This window comes from Pipra filicauda, unplaced genomic scaffold (assembly GCF_003945595.2).
Source record: "Pipra filicauda isolate LSUMZ 115617 unplaced genomic scaffold, ASM394559v2 scaffold3_size10097308_pilon, whole genome shotgun sequence".
NCBI lineage: Eukaryota > Metazoa > Chordata > Aves > Passeriformes > Pipridae > Pipra > Pipra filicauda.
In genome coordinates this window covers 4442573-4456268 of record NW_024104532.1, presented here as the reverse complement: position 1 = coordinate 4456268, position 13696 = coordinate 4442573, and the positions used below count along the sequence as shown (strand labels likewise).

General features: G+C 47.0%; 1 protein-coding gene across 7 annotated transcripts in view; it reads left to right on the top strand.

The window, feature by feature from the left end:
- Nucleotides 1-9344, top strand: part of CSNK1A1 (casein kinase 1 alpha 1) — a 36577-nt gene extending 27233 nt beyond the window's left edge. For 4 of the 7 annotated variants that reach the window (XM_027718507.2, XM_027718506.2, XM_027718505.2 and 1 more), the window contains one exon: nucleotides 4755-6268. In XM_027718507.2, the coding sequence (XP_027574308.1) occupies nucleotides 4755-4762 (8 nt within the window). In that variant the 3' untranslated portion in view covers nucleotides 4763-6268. Of the gene's footprint in view, nucleotides 1-4754; nucleotides 6269-9180 lie in introns of those variants that run through there. The other 3 variants (XM_027718502.2, XM_027718501.2, XM_027718498.2) reach the window with 1 other exon arrangement.
- Nucleotides 9345-13696: the final 4352 nt, after the last annotated feature.

Genomic DNA, 13696 nt, shown 5'->3' with positions numbered 1-13696 from the left:
ACTTGGTGTTGGGAATGTGACATTTTAATTTATTTTTATTTATATATACATATATATATTTATATATATATAAATATATAATGCAATCCAAAATCCTAGACCTAACACTTCTTAAGGGATAATTCTCATTAACTAGGCAAGGATCTAGAGACTTTGGGTTCTGCTCTGTGGCAGCTGGTATAATGCTGTGGGTTTGCTTCTGTTCTGTATGCATCAAACGTGGGAAACAGAAAATTGTGAGTGATCTGGCTTCCTCCAGTGGGTTTAAGTTGAGACATTTGGTCCAGAGTTAAAAGCAGGGACCAGTGAGCTCAAAATGTCTTGCCTAAATCAAGCAGTAACCCCAAACTGCTGTGGACTGCCAAGTCACAATTTTCTGAGGTATCTGGGTGCTCTGGGGTGGGGCTTCAGGTTTCTTGATGATTTGAAATTTTTCTAGGTTATGGTTTCAAAGGGAAATGTTGTGACATGTTCAGGATGTAATTGTGTAATAACTGAAAACTGAGTTCTGAAAAGGCACATACAATTTTTTTCCACACAGTCTAGAAGCTTTTAAAATACTTTTTTTTTGTGATGTAAATCTGCTAGTGCTGGTAAGTCACTGGGATGAAACTGCCACAGCTAGTGACTGCTACAGTCTTATAATGAAACCAATTCCTCAAGCTGAGCTGCGGATAAAATTAAAGCCAATGAGATTGTACGAGTGAGACTAGAAAAGCAAGGTCTAAGTTCTATACTGAGGTATTGCTAGTACTTGCTCCTCTTCAGTACATCTTGTCTATCATATTTATATATATTAAAATTATATATTCAGCTAACATGACAGACTTGGAAGTCAAAGAAACGCAGGAGTGTTTGCAATAAACGTATCAAAACATTGTTTTTCATGTATCGTGGCAGCATTCAAACCTTACCAGGTGTCTTTAGTCAAAATAGCTATCCAAAAATGTAACACTTCATCCAGAAAAAAAATGAAGTAGTAAAATACCTACTGCTCTTGCCGAGGTCAAAAAAAAAATAAAAAAAATTTCATAGGCTGCATTAAATGTCAGACTTTCAGCATAAAGAGTCCAGGTTGTTTGGCTGCAGCTGACAGATGTTCCAGCACTGAAGGTTGTAAACCAGTTCCTTCAGCTGAAACACCAGGATGTAGCAGACTGGGTGATTAAGCATCTGGGCTTAGGTTGCTTGCTGCAATACAGAAGCTCTGACTGAAGTCCAGAACACAGCCCAATTTGGGGTGTGGAGAGGTTGGCTGTTAGAGCAGAAGATAATCTGAGAAAAAATGCACATTCTTCACAACAGCTCGAGCTTAAAGTGAAGGGCTTGCGGGAGGTGATAATCTGTAAGCAGAAGCTGCCCTGAAAATGAAGTTGGGCCCTCGTGAAATACTGTTTCACTCACGTATTCTGAGGTTTAATGTGCTGCTCTCCTGGCTCAGGCTGTCTCTGACCAAGTGCTGTGTGTAAGTGCAAGGTCATTAAAATGATTATCTGCCTCCGCCTTGTAGTGGTGCTTTGGTGCCAGAGTGCAAAGCTGAGCTGAGTGACAGGCAGGAGGAACAGGGAAGCTGCCTTGCCATGGAGCCTTAGAGACCTTTTCTGTTTCCTCATGGACATTCCTTATCACCCTGTCCTTTGGGAACGAGGCCCATTGCTGTAGCTACGGTGAAGTTCCTGGGTTTTTAGCAGAATTTCATTGGCTCTTGCATGGAGTAGCAGCCTTTTAAGGGTATTTCTCCTTTTTTCCTCCCCATCCTAAAGAAAGGCTTGTGGCCTTCGAATCGATCAAGCTGTAATGTCAGCAAAGCATTAAAGTATCGCTTGGCAAACATCTGAAGACTTCTCTTCAGATGCTTAATCTCTTCATCAAAGTAAAGATTCCAGATTTCTAAAATCCTACATGCCATTTTGTATGGAATGTTGTCTATTAAAGAAGACTGTTTTGAACCCAAAAAAGCTAAGCTTACGGAGGAATCTGCGTGGCTTTTGTGTTCCTATCACATTGAAGATTAATGAAATACCTGGTTATTTTTCCAGAGTTCAGTTGAATTCTCTTTTAGTTGCTGTAGCAAAGCCTGCGTGGAAGTGGCTTAAAAGGCTTCATGGCGTCAGATTCTACCCCTCTAATAACCAAATCCAGTTCAACAAGAGTCCTAGAAATAGCAATTTACAGATGCATTTCTTTATAAAGTGCAAGTACTATTCAAGATGTGCATCTGGGAATGGTGAGCAGACAATCTCCAGATGTTTACTCATTTGCAAGTACTCCTGGCTTCCTTAACTCAGATCCATGTTAAATAATTTCTGAGTCCTGTAGGTTATTCAGGATGAATATTCTGTCTGGTTCCAGAGTAACCTGTTCTGTCCATGGCATTTTTCTCTTCTATTTTTTTCCCTGTCCCTCTCTGGAACTCAGTGCCGTGTCTTTTGTAACAGCAAGATCAGCTGGTTTTGAACTTGGGAGAGGTGAACTGTTTGAATAGGCTCAGCTTCTTTGCTGACTCAAAGAAGTTTGGCTCTTGCTCTCTTGACAGCGTTGTTCAGGTGTGATTTGTAACAGTGCTTACAGTCAGCTTTTCTCAATCATAAAACTGACTCAGGCAGTCAATCTGCAGGATAAAGTCTACCAGTTCCAGTGAGAAGTGTTTTTAGTTCGTGTCAGTGGAGAGTTCTGTGAGCCCGTCATTAACATTCGCTGGACGCCCGTGGTCGTGGCAGGATTTCTCAGCACAGACTGTTAGTTCTCTACTTGAGAATTAGCCAGTTGACAACTAAGTATTTTTCACTGCACTGCTGGTCTAGAGAAACAGAACAGACAAAGCTTGAGAGCTTCAAGTTGAGGAGCTTGTTAGGGTATGACAGGACAGTTGCTTTTCCCCTTCGATCAGATCTGCAGCTCTGGTGGTAATAAAGCAATTTGAGTATCCCTCACGTAGCACAGAGATTATCAAAGTTTTGGGTAACAGCCCAGAGAGGGACAAGCAGTGATGAATGTGCAGGTTTGAGCTGGCCATGTATATAGTGAAGATCTGTTAAAGAGATGCCAACAAACTCTTCAGCACGTTCTTCATACCAGCAGTGATGCATGTGCTCCATGAGTGTCTCTATTTCATATGACAGCTGTGGTTGGGCTGTGTCTTAACACGACTTGGAAGGGATGTTGTGAGTTGATTCCAGTTCCCTGTTACTTTCTCTAGCTGTAGATGGATGTTCTCTTGCCTGTAATACCTTGGATTTGAGGTATTCTAACAAATAGCAGCATATAGTTTGTTAGCACATCCTTTGTCCTCAGGTTCAGGGTCCCGTTTCCATTCGAAACGTTCAGGTTTCTAAAGCAATGAGTTGATCTGTTTCTTCCCACACTCCTCCTTTGTTCACTTAGTTTTGGCTGCCCGGATGGAGAAAGTGGTTCAAATGATGAATCAGTGTTCACTGCTGAGCACACTAAATGGAAAAACGGCGTAACTCTTGGTTGTATGCATCGAGTAAGGGTTAGGGAACTAAGGAATCTCTGGGGTTTCTGTGCGAATTTGCTGTCAAATGGGAATGGCTGTCTTAATTCTGGTGCAGGATTTTTTTTTTTATATGACTACTGCTGGATCAAGAGAATTGTCCTTCAGTGCATTAAGATTCAAACAAAGCTATTGAACCTCTTCTAAATGACCTGTAGCCTGTTCTGGAAGAGTTAAAGCTGTTTTCTGAGTGCTGTCCAGATACATTTGGGATAGAATGTCAGGCTATTAAGACTTGTTTGCACTTGCTTCTCTCTGGATGACAGCACAAGCTATAGCTGAGGTCAGCTTTGTCTGTATTTCACTGTGAAGAGATTCCTGTTGCAAAAACTCAAGAGCTGTTGCTCAGCTGAATTCATCCGTGGACAGACCATCCTTTTTGGAGGGCATCCAGAACGGAAACTCGCTTGGCAAAGTGATCTTCGGTTGAGACTCCTGTTACCTCTGTAAAGCACAGTGCTGCCACCTGAGTCACCAGGAATGAGCACGAAGGGAAGACTGGCTTAGCTTGCAGTAACTGGTTCTTGGAGATTTGTGTGTATTCCTTCACTCTCCGTATCCCACAATGTCTCGAATTTGTCATTTGGAGTGCTGAACATTAAGAGAATTGTTCTTGATGCCCCACCTACCCTGTCATGTGAGTTTTCACATGTCCTTCCAAGGACAGAGGTGTGCTGGGTCCCTGGTCACTGTCACAGGTTCTGGCTTCTGTTTTGTCTGCCCAGAGAATGGTGCATGTGGGCATGTGGTGACACCAGTTACTGTAAGGTAAGTCATTCCCATGCCTCTGCCTTCTGTCCGTGTGACAGTGCCGTGCTGTGTCTCTGAAGAGCACACTGCAGTCAGATGACAGTTTGACATTCAGGGATATAAACATGAGACACTGCAGACAAGTAGAAAACAATCCTATGAAATTACATCCTGTTTCCTAGTGGCAATAACACGTCTTGTTTTCAAACTGTTGGTCTGAATTCCCGCTTGAGGAATGTGGCATCCAGCTGGTGCATAAGCCTGTTTTCCAGTGCCAGCAGTAGGTGTGAGCGAGAGGTGCTGGTTTGAACTAAAGGGTGTTGGTAAACATCATTACCTTCGGAAGTGGACGCCAGGAACTCTGCAATTCCAAGATGGAGCAGCATTTTCCCCTTTGAATGACCATAACTGATGTTTAGTTCTCCTGCTGTGAAGGCTGTTTCTCGTTTTCATCCCGTATCAGTAAGTTGCCCTTGTCTTTATCTTGCAGGTTTCTGAGCATGGCGAGGATGGGACAAAGCAGAGCAGATTGGAGCAGGACTTGTCACTCCCCAAATCCTAGAAATTTTAGTTCATACGTACACTTGCCAGTGGCTGTGGGCAACCATTTACTTGGTGTAAAGAACTTAATATCAGTATAAACTGGCTCTGGGCAGTGTCAGTGATGCTGCACTTTGAGTTGTAGCAGCTGTAATTGTGAATATTACTGAGATAGTGAAACATGGTGTCCAGTTTTCTATTGCATTTTTTTCAAGTGGAAAAGTTAACTAATGGTTGACACACAAGTGGAGAAAATTGTGCATATGCCAATTTTTGTTACCTTTTTACTTTGAACTACACTGCTTATGAGATCTCATTGTTTTGGAAGAATGGCATGAACAGTCTTCGGCAACAGTTGTGATAATTGTAAATGCTCACAATTGTGCACTCTTTTCTGGTTATTCCTCCCTGGGTTTTGAAAGTTGTACACTTAAAACATTCTTAAAGTTGTTGGCTTCTATGTGCAACATACCAAGCCAGCTGACATGGTAGTAACCAAAGATTCCAGTTTTTAAGCATATGAAAGACTCTGCCTGCTTACCTGTGCTAGAAATAACAGCATCTAAAGTGAAGACTTAAGAGAAACTTAGCGACTACTAGATAATCTTTAGGACTCTGCATTAACTCTATAATGTTCTTGGTAAAAGGAAAAACAGCATATTTGTCACGAAATTTAGTTAACATCTTACAACTGAACCTGTATGTAAGTTGCTTAGATAAATGTAATCACTGTAAACATCTATATGATCTGGGATTTTGTTTTTATTTTGAAGCGGGAGCTTTTTTGTTTACAAGTTCATTAAAAACTAAAAAACTGTTTCTGTAAGGAAATGAAATTTTTTTAATTTGCCTTGTTAATTCAGTTTAAGAAATTTACATTACCCTGTTTTTAAACCAAGTTTTGAGGCCATTTGTTAAGCAAAAGAAGTCATATTTCTTTCTAAATCATTTTAGATTTAGTGTTGTAACTCTTCCTCATTTTGTTTTTAAATAAATTTTGTATTTTTTCCTTGAGGGGGAAGGGGCAGTCTTGCATTTTTATAACTTGTTGTTTGAGACCAGCCCTCTATTCTAAGATTGGATTTTTTTAAAACGAAGTGGCATCTTTTGCAGACCCGGTATTGGCAGCCTCCGAGCATCGCCATGTCATGCATCGGCTGGACTGACTTGTGATTGCTAGTTTTGAGAAAAATTTGAATGGTTTGAAAATTTGGATGGTTTTAAACCAAGGCATTTTCTTTCAAGTTCTTGTGAAGTGGATATGACCAGATTTACTCTTGTTCTTGGGGGCAGCCTCGCACCATGCAGAGTTCACATTGGTTACTGCCCCAGGCTGTCTTCCTTCTCACTCCTATTCTAGCCCAGCTGAAAGAAAGAAATACTTTTATTGCTGGTAATTCTTTAACAGTGTAATTTATTCCTTTATAGCATGTCAGAATAAATTAAAAAAATGTCTGAAAATGATGCTGCCAGATGCCTATTGTGTAAATGTTGTTTGTATATTTGCTTTTTAGACAGTTTTCACACACGTAGCAGAGTTCCTGCTCACAGTTCATATTTTTAGTGTTTGAAAAGGTCTTTCTTTCATTTTGGAAACCATTTCTTCAGGATCTTAACACACCGTGCACTCTCAGCCATCCCGGAGTGGTGATCTGGATCAAGGTTCCCTGTGGTCACTGTGTGCTTCCTTTAGGAGAAGGAGGTGCCCCGAGATGTGAAACTTTAGGTGGAGAACATTATGTGCTAATAAACGTTTGTATAGATAATCTGAGAGTAGAGGGAGGCAGAGAGTCTGCCGGGCTTCAGAGATATCTCTGCACACTTGGAAACTTCGGAGGCACAGTGGGCTCTGTGTTACCTGGAAGGTGGAAGAAGAAATGTAGCTTGTGCCCCTGGCTAGGATGATTTTCTAGGCTGAGTACAGCCCCATCCAAATAAGGATGGTTTTCAAGCAATGCCTCCTATAACAACTGGTATGTTTCTAAGAACTGGTATCTGGAGTACTCTGTGATGTCCTTATCCATGATTGCTGCTGTCTAGGCAACATGTCTGACAACATGCCTTGGCAGGAGGGGAAGAAGCTTCAATGAAATGCCTTCTTGGCAGCGGAGTGGCTGCTTGGAATTGTTTTGGCATCGCTTTTCTTGCTTTGACATGAGATACTTAAAAGTTGGAGAAAATCACTTGGTTTCAGGAGAATAAATAATTTTCTCTGTCCGCTAAATTTGCTCATGACTCTGAGGAGGGTTTTAGAAACAAAAGTCCCCTTGATGAGCTCTGTAAGCAAGAATATTCAGTCTACTTGGGGTGTCAAAATGCCTTGGTTTGTAGTTCTTGGAGCTGCAAGTCCTGTGGGAGGAGTGTGAAGTCCAGTCTGCCTTTCAGATGTTAGTAGAGTTTACTTGTGCACAGAAGTGTGGGCTTAGTGTCAGCTGTTGTGTTTTGCAGCAACAGGCTCTGCCAGACGTTGTGAGTGGTGAATGAGATGCCCGCCTTCCTGAACGAGATGCTGTGGTACCAAACACCCATTTGCTGTGTGTTCTCTGGTTTGTCACAAAGACTTCAACCTGAAAACATTAAAAACTATGTGGATCTTGACTCCTAGTCGAAGCTCTGCAAAGGTTTGGTGTCGGGAGGTTTACCTGCAAAGTGAAAAACTTCTTCAAGCAGTCACAGGCCCTTTACAAGGAATTATCGTTGGAACAGAGGCTGTAAAGCAAAGAACTGTGTCCTCGTGCTCCCTGGAAAGTGCCAGAATTCGGGTAATGACATTAGGCTGTGACAACAAGTTCTGAGTCATCTCACTAAGCTGCGTACAGGGTTTCAAAGCAATTTATTAACCTCCTTATACCAACTCTGAGAGGCTTCCTAAGGCCACCTTTTAAAGGATTGCTTAATTAGGAGCACGGAGTGCCCATGTGCAGCATACCGGTTCATTATTTTTAACCTATTTAAGCCATTCCTTGTTAGAAGCAATTGAGAACCTTTTTTCTCTTCTCCCACAAAGGCTCTGAAAAGAACAGGTTGCTCTGGGTCTCAGTTATTAGTAATGGCACTCTGTGCCTTGCCTGCTGTTCCGTGTGGTGTTGGTAACAAGTGACAAACTCACGCCCTGGCTGTTGAAAACACTGGATATGTCTCTGATAGGTCTCAAGTCTGTCCAGCGTGTGCCACCCTAAGTTTTGGGGGGGGGGGGGTTGGCTAATTTCTGTGGAATTCTGTCTGTCTGAGTGTTATTTTCCAAGCTTAACTGTTGCCTTGCTCTGCTCTTGCAGTGTTATGCCTCTTCTGTCTGTTGGCTTTTTCATGTGTGTTACTTGTTGGGAACTTGGTGCTTTGTGCTGTGATTTTCCTGCAATGGACTGTGGCAGAGGTGGAGTTGCTTCAGTCGTAGGAGCAGGAGCTTGGGCTGGTTGCCTCCCTGCAGTCCTTTCCATCTGGTTTTTTTCTGTGATCCCGAGTTGGCTTTTTGCATAAGGCTTTAATTTCTCTTGACAGAGTTCTCCAATTTAGAAGATTTGTTGCTTAGCCAGCTCCGTCAGCCCCATCTGCTCCTGACTTAATTGCAGTGAAATCATCATGATTTCATATCAGCTTGATGTCATAATACACGTTTGTGAGCAGGGCAGGCTCCAGACAAAAAGGAAAAGTGGGCTGGGAGGAAGAGCTGTCTGCTCCGAGTACTAATGCCTCTGGAAAGATGACACAGAGGAAGTGCCCACCCTCCTAATAGAGCCTGAGTGGAAGGACTGTGTCCGTGGTGTGTTCTAATGTGGAAATGGCTCTTAATGTAATCCTTGTTAGCCAGGGCTAAACAGGAAGGGGGGGAGGGTGGTACCGGGTCTGTCTGTGAAGAATTGAGATTGAAGGTTGTGCTGGGACACAGGTCCTTCGTCCTTCCCAGCTGCGGTAATGAATCCTTTCAGAACAGACCCAGGGCTGTGTCCCTGGTTTTAAATGAACCACAGTGGGCTCAGCTGCTTTGCAAAGCTTAGTACCAAAGGTGTAAAATTGGCTAAATTAAGATGCTAACTTGACTTTTTGCATTATGTGATATGACCATTGCTAATGCTGAATTTTGGTAGCTAGAAAGGGGGAGAAGCCAGGGAGTATTCCTGCACCGGACTCGAGGGATTGGGTTTCTAAGCATTTCTGTCCATAAATAACTGTGAAGGTGTGATGTAGCTCCTTTCTCAGAGAACAGCTTGGCATTTTGATACCAAGGACTGCTGCTGAATGTACCTGAGCACAGTCAGTCCTCACTGTTGTGTCTTCCCTACCCAGGAGCCTTTTGTTCCTGTTGATAATGTGGGTTGTTTTTTGTAAACACAGCTGATTAACTTATTTAACTTATTTCTTTCCCCCTCTGAGTTTAGGAGTCCATTGGTGGGCATGGCTGGCAGAAAAGCTGTTTCCGAGGTGCAGGTCAAGCTGTAGAATTCAGTGGTCATCTTCCAACAGCCACAGGACTCTTAGCTCCTTGTGCTGCTCCCTGGTCGCCCTTGAAATAAAGAGTCAGCCTTGAGCTATTTTGCAGGTGGCAGACTTTCTGAACTTTTTTTGAATAAAAGCAATTTGAGAAGGTTGGAAGACCTTGAAGAAATGTACATGCTGTCATACAGGGTAGACTGGCTTTTGAGCTTTCCTTGTTGCAGTCAAAGCCCCTGTGTGCGTGATAAATCCGTGCCTTCCCCTTTACAGCCCTGTGAATGCCCAGGGCAAGTGCCTGGCTCAGCATAACCTGGTCCCCGGCAAAGGTGGGGCAGTGGTACTTGCATGACTCAGCTGTGCTTTGTGGGATGTCATCATCCACCAGATGAGCAAATCCTCCCTTTCCCTTCCTTGTACCTCAACTGAGTCCTTCGTATGTAGCTGTGGCACACACCAATGCCAAAGCAGTCTGGTGGGACTTTTCCATCATGTGTTTAACTGGGAATCCCCAGGGCTTAAGATTGGGCTCCTGGGCAGAGCTTACCTTGATGTGTCTGGCTCCCCTGAGCTGCTGCACTTCCTTCTCACAGGTTTATGTACCAACTGGTAACTGCTTCTTACCACCATGGGGGAATTAAAGATCCCTGAGCCCATTTCTGCAAGGATGCTTCACAAATCCCACTGTCTCCAAGTGCACACAGTGGGCTGACCCTGGGAACAGCCTGGGGATTGCAGCTGGCTCTGGTGTTCAGCAGCTGGACCAGGCTATGTTGCCTCTGCTGATGTCTGCCAGATCCTCATCTGGTGGAGCTGCAGGCAGGGCTTTGCCCTGGTCGGGCAGAGAGAAGCAGGAACGGTTTTCCTGCCTTGCCAGCTACAGTCAGAGGGTGGGGGAGGAGAGCAGAGAGGTAAGGCTAGAAACTGGTGCAAGTCTTCTGAGCTGAGAAAAATCACTTAGGCAGCAGATAGATTTGTTCTTGTGCACTGATGGCTTCCCCCCAGCACAGCCCTGACTTGTGCTCAGCTCTGGGATCCTCCTCCTCCTCGCTGGCTGGTGTTGGGCCAGGGCTGTTTGCAGCAGGTGCTGCTGGGTCAGGGTCACCTGAGGGGACAAAGGCTGTGAACAGCACCGGGAGTGTGGGCGCAGTGGAGTGTGTGTGTTAATGTTCCTTTTGGGGCTGGCACTCCCATTGTGCCAGTCAAACCTCAGGTATCTCCTGTGCACAGCACTGTTGGAGGAGCAGGTATGACCAGAAATCCCTGCTGACTCGTGCTCTGGAGGTGCCGGCCTGCCTTCCCAAGACCCCCTTCTTTGGGAAGGAAAGGTAAGGAATCCAGCTGTGGCCATTCTTCCCTTGGGCTGCCCAGGAAGTATTCACTGATGGCTTCTACCAGATGGGCCCGTGCTGTGCTGTTTGTGCCTGGGGAGCCGAGCGGGTCGATAACCCCTGTCTGTGCCGCACCCCTGGCGTGGGAAGGTGCTGCAGTGCCAGGGCTGGGCTGACGCGGTCGGAGCGTGTTCCCGCCTGGTTTGCCTGGAGCTGTTAACAAATCCCATAAACTTATTATGGCCGTAAGTCCCTGATGCTCAGTGACTTTTCTCCCTCTCACTGTCAGCTTTTAACATTGTGCCTCCTGACCCTCCCTGTGCTGCTGGCGGGGGTCCTGGCCGCAGGCAGCAAGGTGGGTGTGAGCTGGGCATGGGGCTGGATCGCGTGCCAGCAACCAGCAGGCTCTGCCAGTGAGTTCCCAGGAGATGAAATGCAGGCTTGGGAACTTGATGCTGATTGGAAGTGGCTTGTTTTTGCTTCCCAACATGCAAACAGCTTGGGTCTGATCTGACTGCGCTCAGCCTTTCCTAGTGAAAGGCTCTCAGGGTTTGTCAGCCTGCTGTTCCCACTCCTGTTCTGTGTCTTCCAAAATCCCAGCTCTTGTCCCGGCAGGATGCTTTTGGTGGCCATGGAGAGGTGCAGTCATGGCACTGGACAGACTGGCTCAGTTGTGGCCAGGCAGCTCTTTCCTGGGCTGGCTTTTCCAAGGAGGGAGTTCATCATGTGTGACAGGGAACACCTGGGCGTCAATGGGACGCGCAGCACAGGGTGCGTTTAAATGTATTTATGGCCCTTCTTGGGTGGGGAGGAGGGGGAGGAAGCAGTTGATCCAGCACAACCTCTATCCCAGTGCCAAGATTATGCAGGCATCTGCCTCTTCTTTCCTGGAGCATTCTGGTTTGTGTCCCTCTTTGGGAAGCCCCTGTCCACTGGGGAGGGAAAGCCTGGTGCCCCCCTCCCGCTCTCCTCCCACCGCCTCCCCTGCCTTGCTGTTCCCGAGGGTTCAGCAGCCGGGCAGGCCATGAAAGCGGAGCTGGTGCCGCTTTCCTCTCCTCTGTTGCCGAGTGACTGGTAAACACAGCAGAGGCAGTGCTGGGGGGGCTGGGTGCCCTTCACCCCCTGCCTGGAACCAGGCACAGCTGTGCCAGGGGAGCCTGGCAGCTGGGGTGGCACTGAGGGACCCTCCTTGAAGGGCAGATGGCCCAGTGCCTGGGCACAGTGAGCCCCAGGCAGGTGAGAACAGCCTCGGCCTGCCTTGCCCCAGCCCGGTGTGTGGGACACACTGGTGACCCTCTGCAGGAGTCCTTCCCCAGCCCAGGGGGCTGTGGCTGTGGAAGGTGACTTGTTTCTGATCCCAGCCTTCGTTTTGGCTGCCCAAAGGAGCTCTGCTGCTGGAGCAGCTGTGTGCTGAGGCTCCCTGAGGATGGCCAGAGGGTCCCAGAGCTGCAGCATCCCCGTGGTGGCTGTCAAACACCCAGTTCCAGCAGCTTCCCTGTAACCTCTAGGGAGAGGTTTAAATACAAGATACTGGAGCAAGCAGGACACAAACAAGCCTGATGCCCATTCAGCTCTTCCCAGGCCACTTCCTAGGCTTGCATGGGGAGTGATGGTGAGCCTGTGTGGATCTGGTGTGTGTGGGGCTGCAGTGGGACCATCACCCCCAGTGCTGGCAGGCTGTGCTGCTGGCAGGTAATGGGAGAGGGAAGCGGTGCTTGGAGCAATCCTGCTGCTCTAAATAGCTTGCCAGCTGCTGATGTTTGTTAACATGGCTGAGCCGAGTTCCTGCAGGAATGTGAGGTACTCTCGGATCAGTGTTGCAAGGGGAGCTTTGTGGGATGGGAAGGAATCCCAAATACCAGGATACACTTTCCAGGAAAGAAGTGTTTATGCCCAAATCCCATTTCTGGAAGGGCAGGGCAGCCTCCTCTATGGATCTGTGGCTGCTTTTATTTTTGCTATGGTAATTGAGAGCTGGGGCTGAAATCCTGACCTCAGCCATTCTGCCAACATCCTGGGAGCTAAAGGCTGACCCAGCTCCCTGCCTGTTCTCACAGCTCTCCAGCTGCCCTGGAGCTGACTGCTGGCAACTTCAAGGTGTTGCCCTGGTCTGGACAACTGCATGTCTGCTCTGGAGGGGGTTTAAAAGTGTTGGTCCAGCCTAGAGCTCAGTCCCAGCTGCATCTTACTCCCTTCTGCCCTGGCTGGGTCCTCACCCTGAAGCAGGGGATCAGCAGGGAGCACCCCAGCTGTGGGTGGGCAGCTGCTGTGGAGATGGCACTGGACCTGGTGTGGCAGCTCTTTCTGCTCCCAGCCTGCCCGCCAGCATGCTCAGGAGAGTGGGAAAGCTGGGGATATCCCTGGCAGGGCTTACCCTGCCGTCCTTGGACGTGCAGCTCTGTGCCAGCAGCCTCTGGGAAAAGGTCTGGTTCTGCTAAAACCCCCATGGATGATCTTAGGTGAACACAAAGCAGCTGAAGCCTTGAGGTCATCCTTGTGCCTGGCTGCCAGGGCTGTGACAGCCCATGGAACTGCACCCCTAGAGGTACAGTTGCTGGGGAACCTGCCATATCTTTTTTTGCCCCCAAGAAAAAGGTTTTCTGCAGCACTTTGAGTGCAGAGGTGGATCTGGAGGGGCAGCTGTGCCAGGCTACAGCTGCTGAAGTGACTTAACAGCTCCACTGCAAGAGCCCCTGAAGGAAGTGGGTGGCAGCATGGGTAGAACATGGCAGGACCGGGTCAGGGCTTGTATCCTCTCAGGGTCAGCTGTGTGCCTGCCTGACTAACCTGTGGCTGCTCTTTGGGGCGTAGGCAAGTGCCTGTGGTGCTGTGCATGTTACATCTGCTCAATAACACAGCTCAGCCTGGCTGCCCTCTCAAACCCACCTACCCACTTTCTGGGCCCCCACTGTTTAGCTCCAGAAAAAAGAAACCTTTCAGAGGGGGAGAGAATAAGCTGCTCCTTCCTCCAGCTCCCATCAGGAGGAGCGTGATAAATCAGTAGCGTCTAGTCTGGCTTTGCCTGATAGCTGGAGTATGGAGGTGTTGCTGATGGAAAGCTGAGCGCAGCTCAGCTCAGTGTGGGAAGTGCTTTGGCTTAAAACGTGTGAGCTGCCACCCTGTCTCCTTCCTG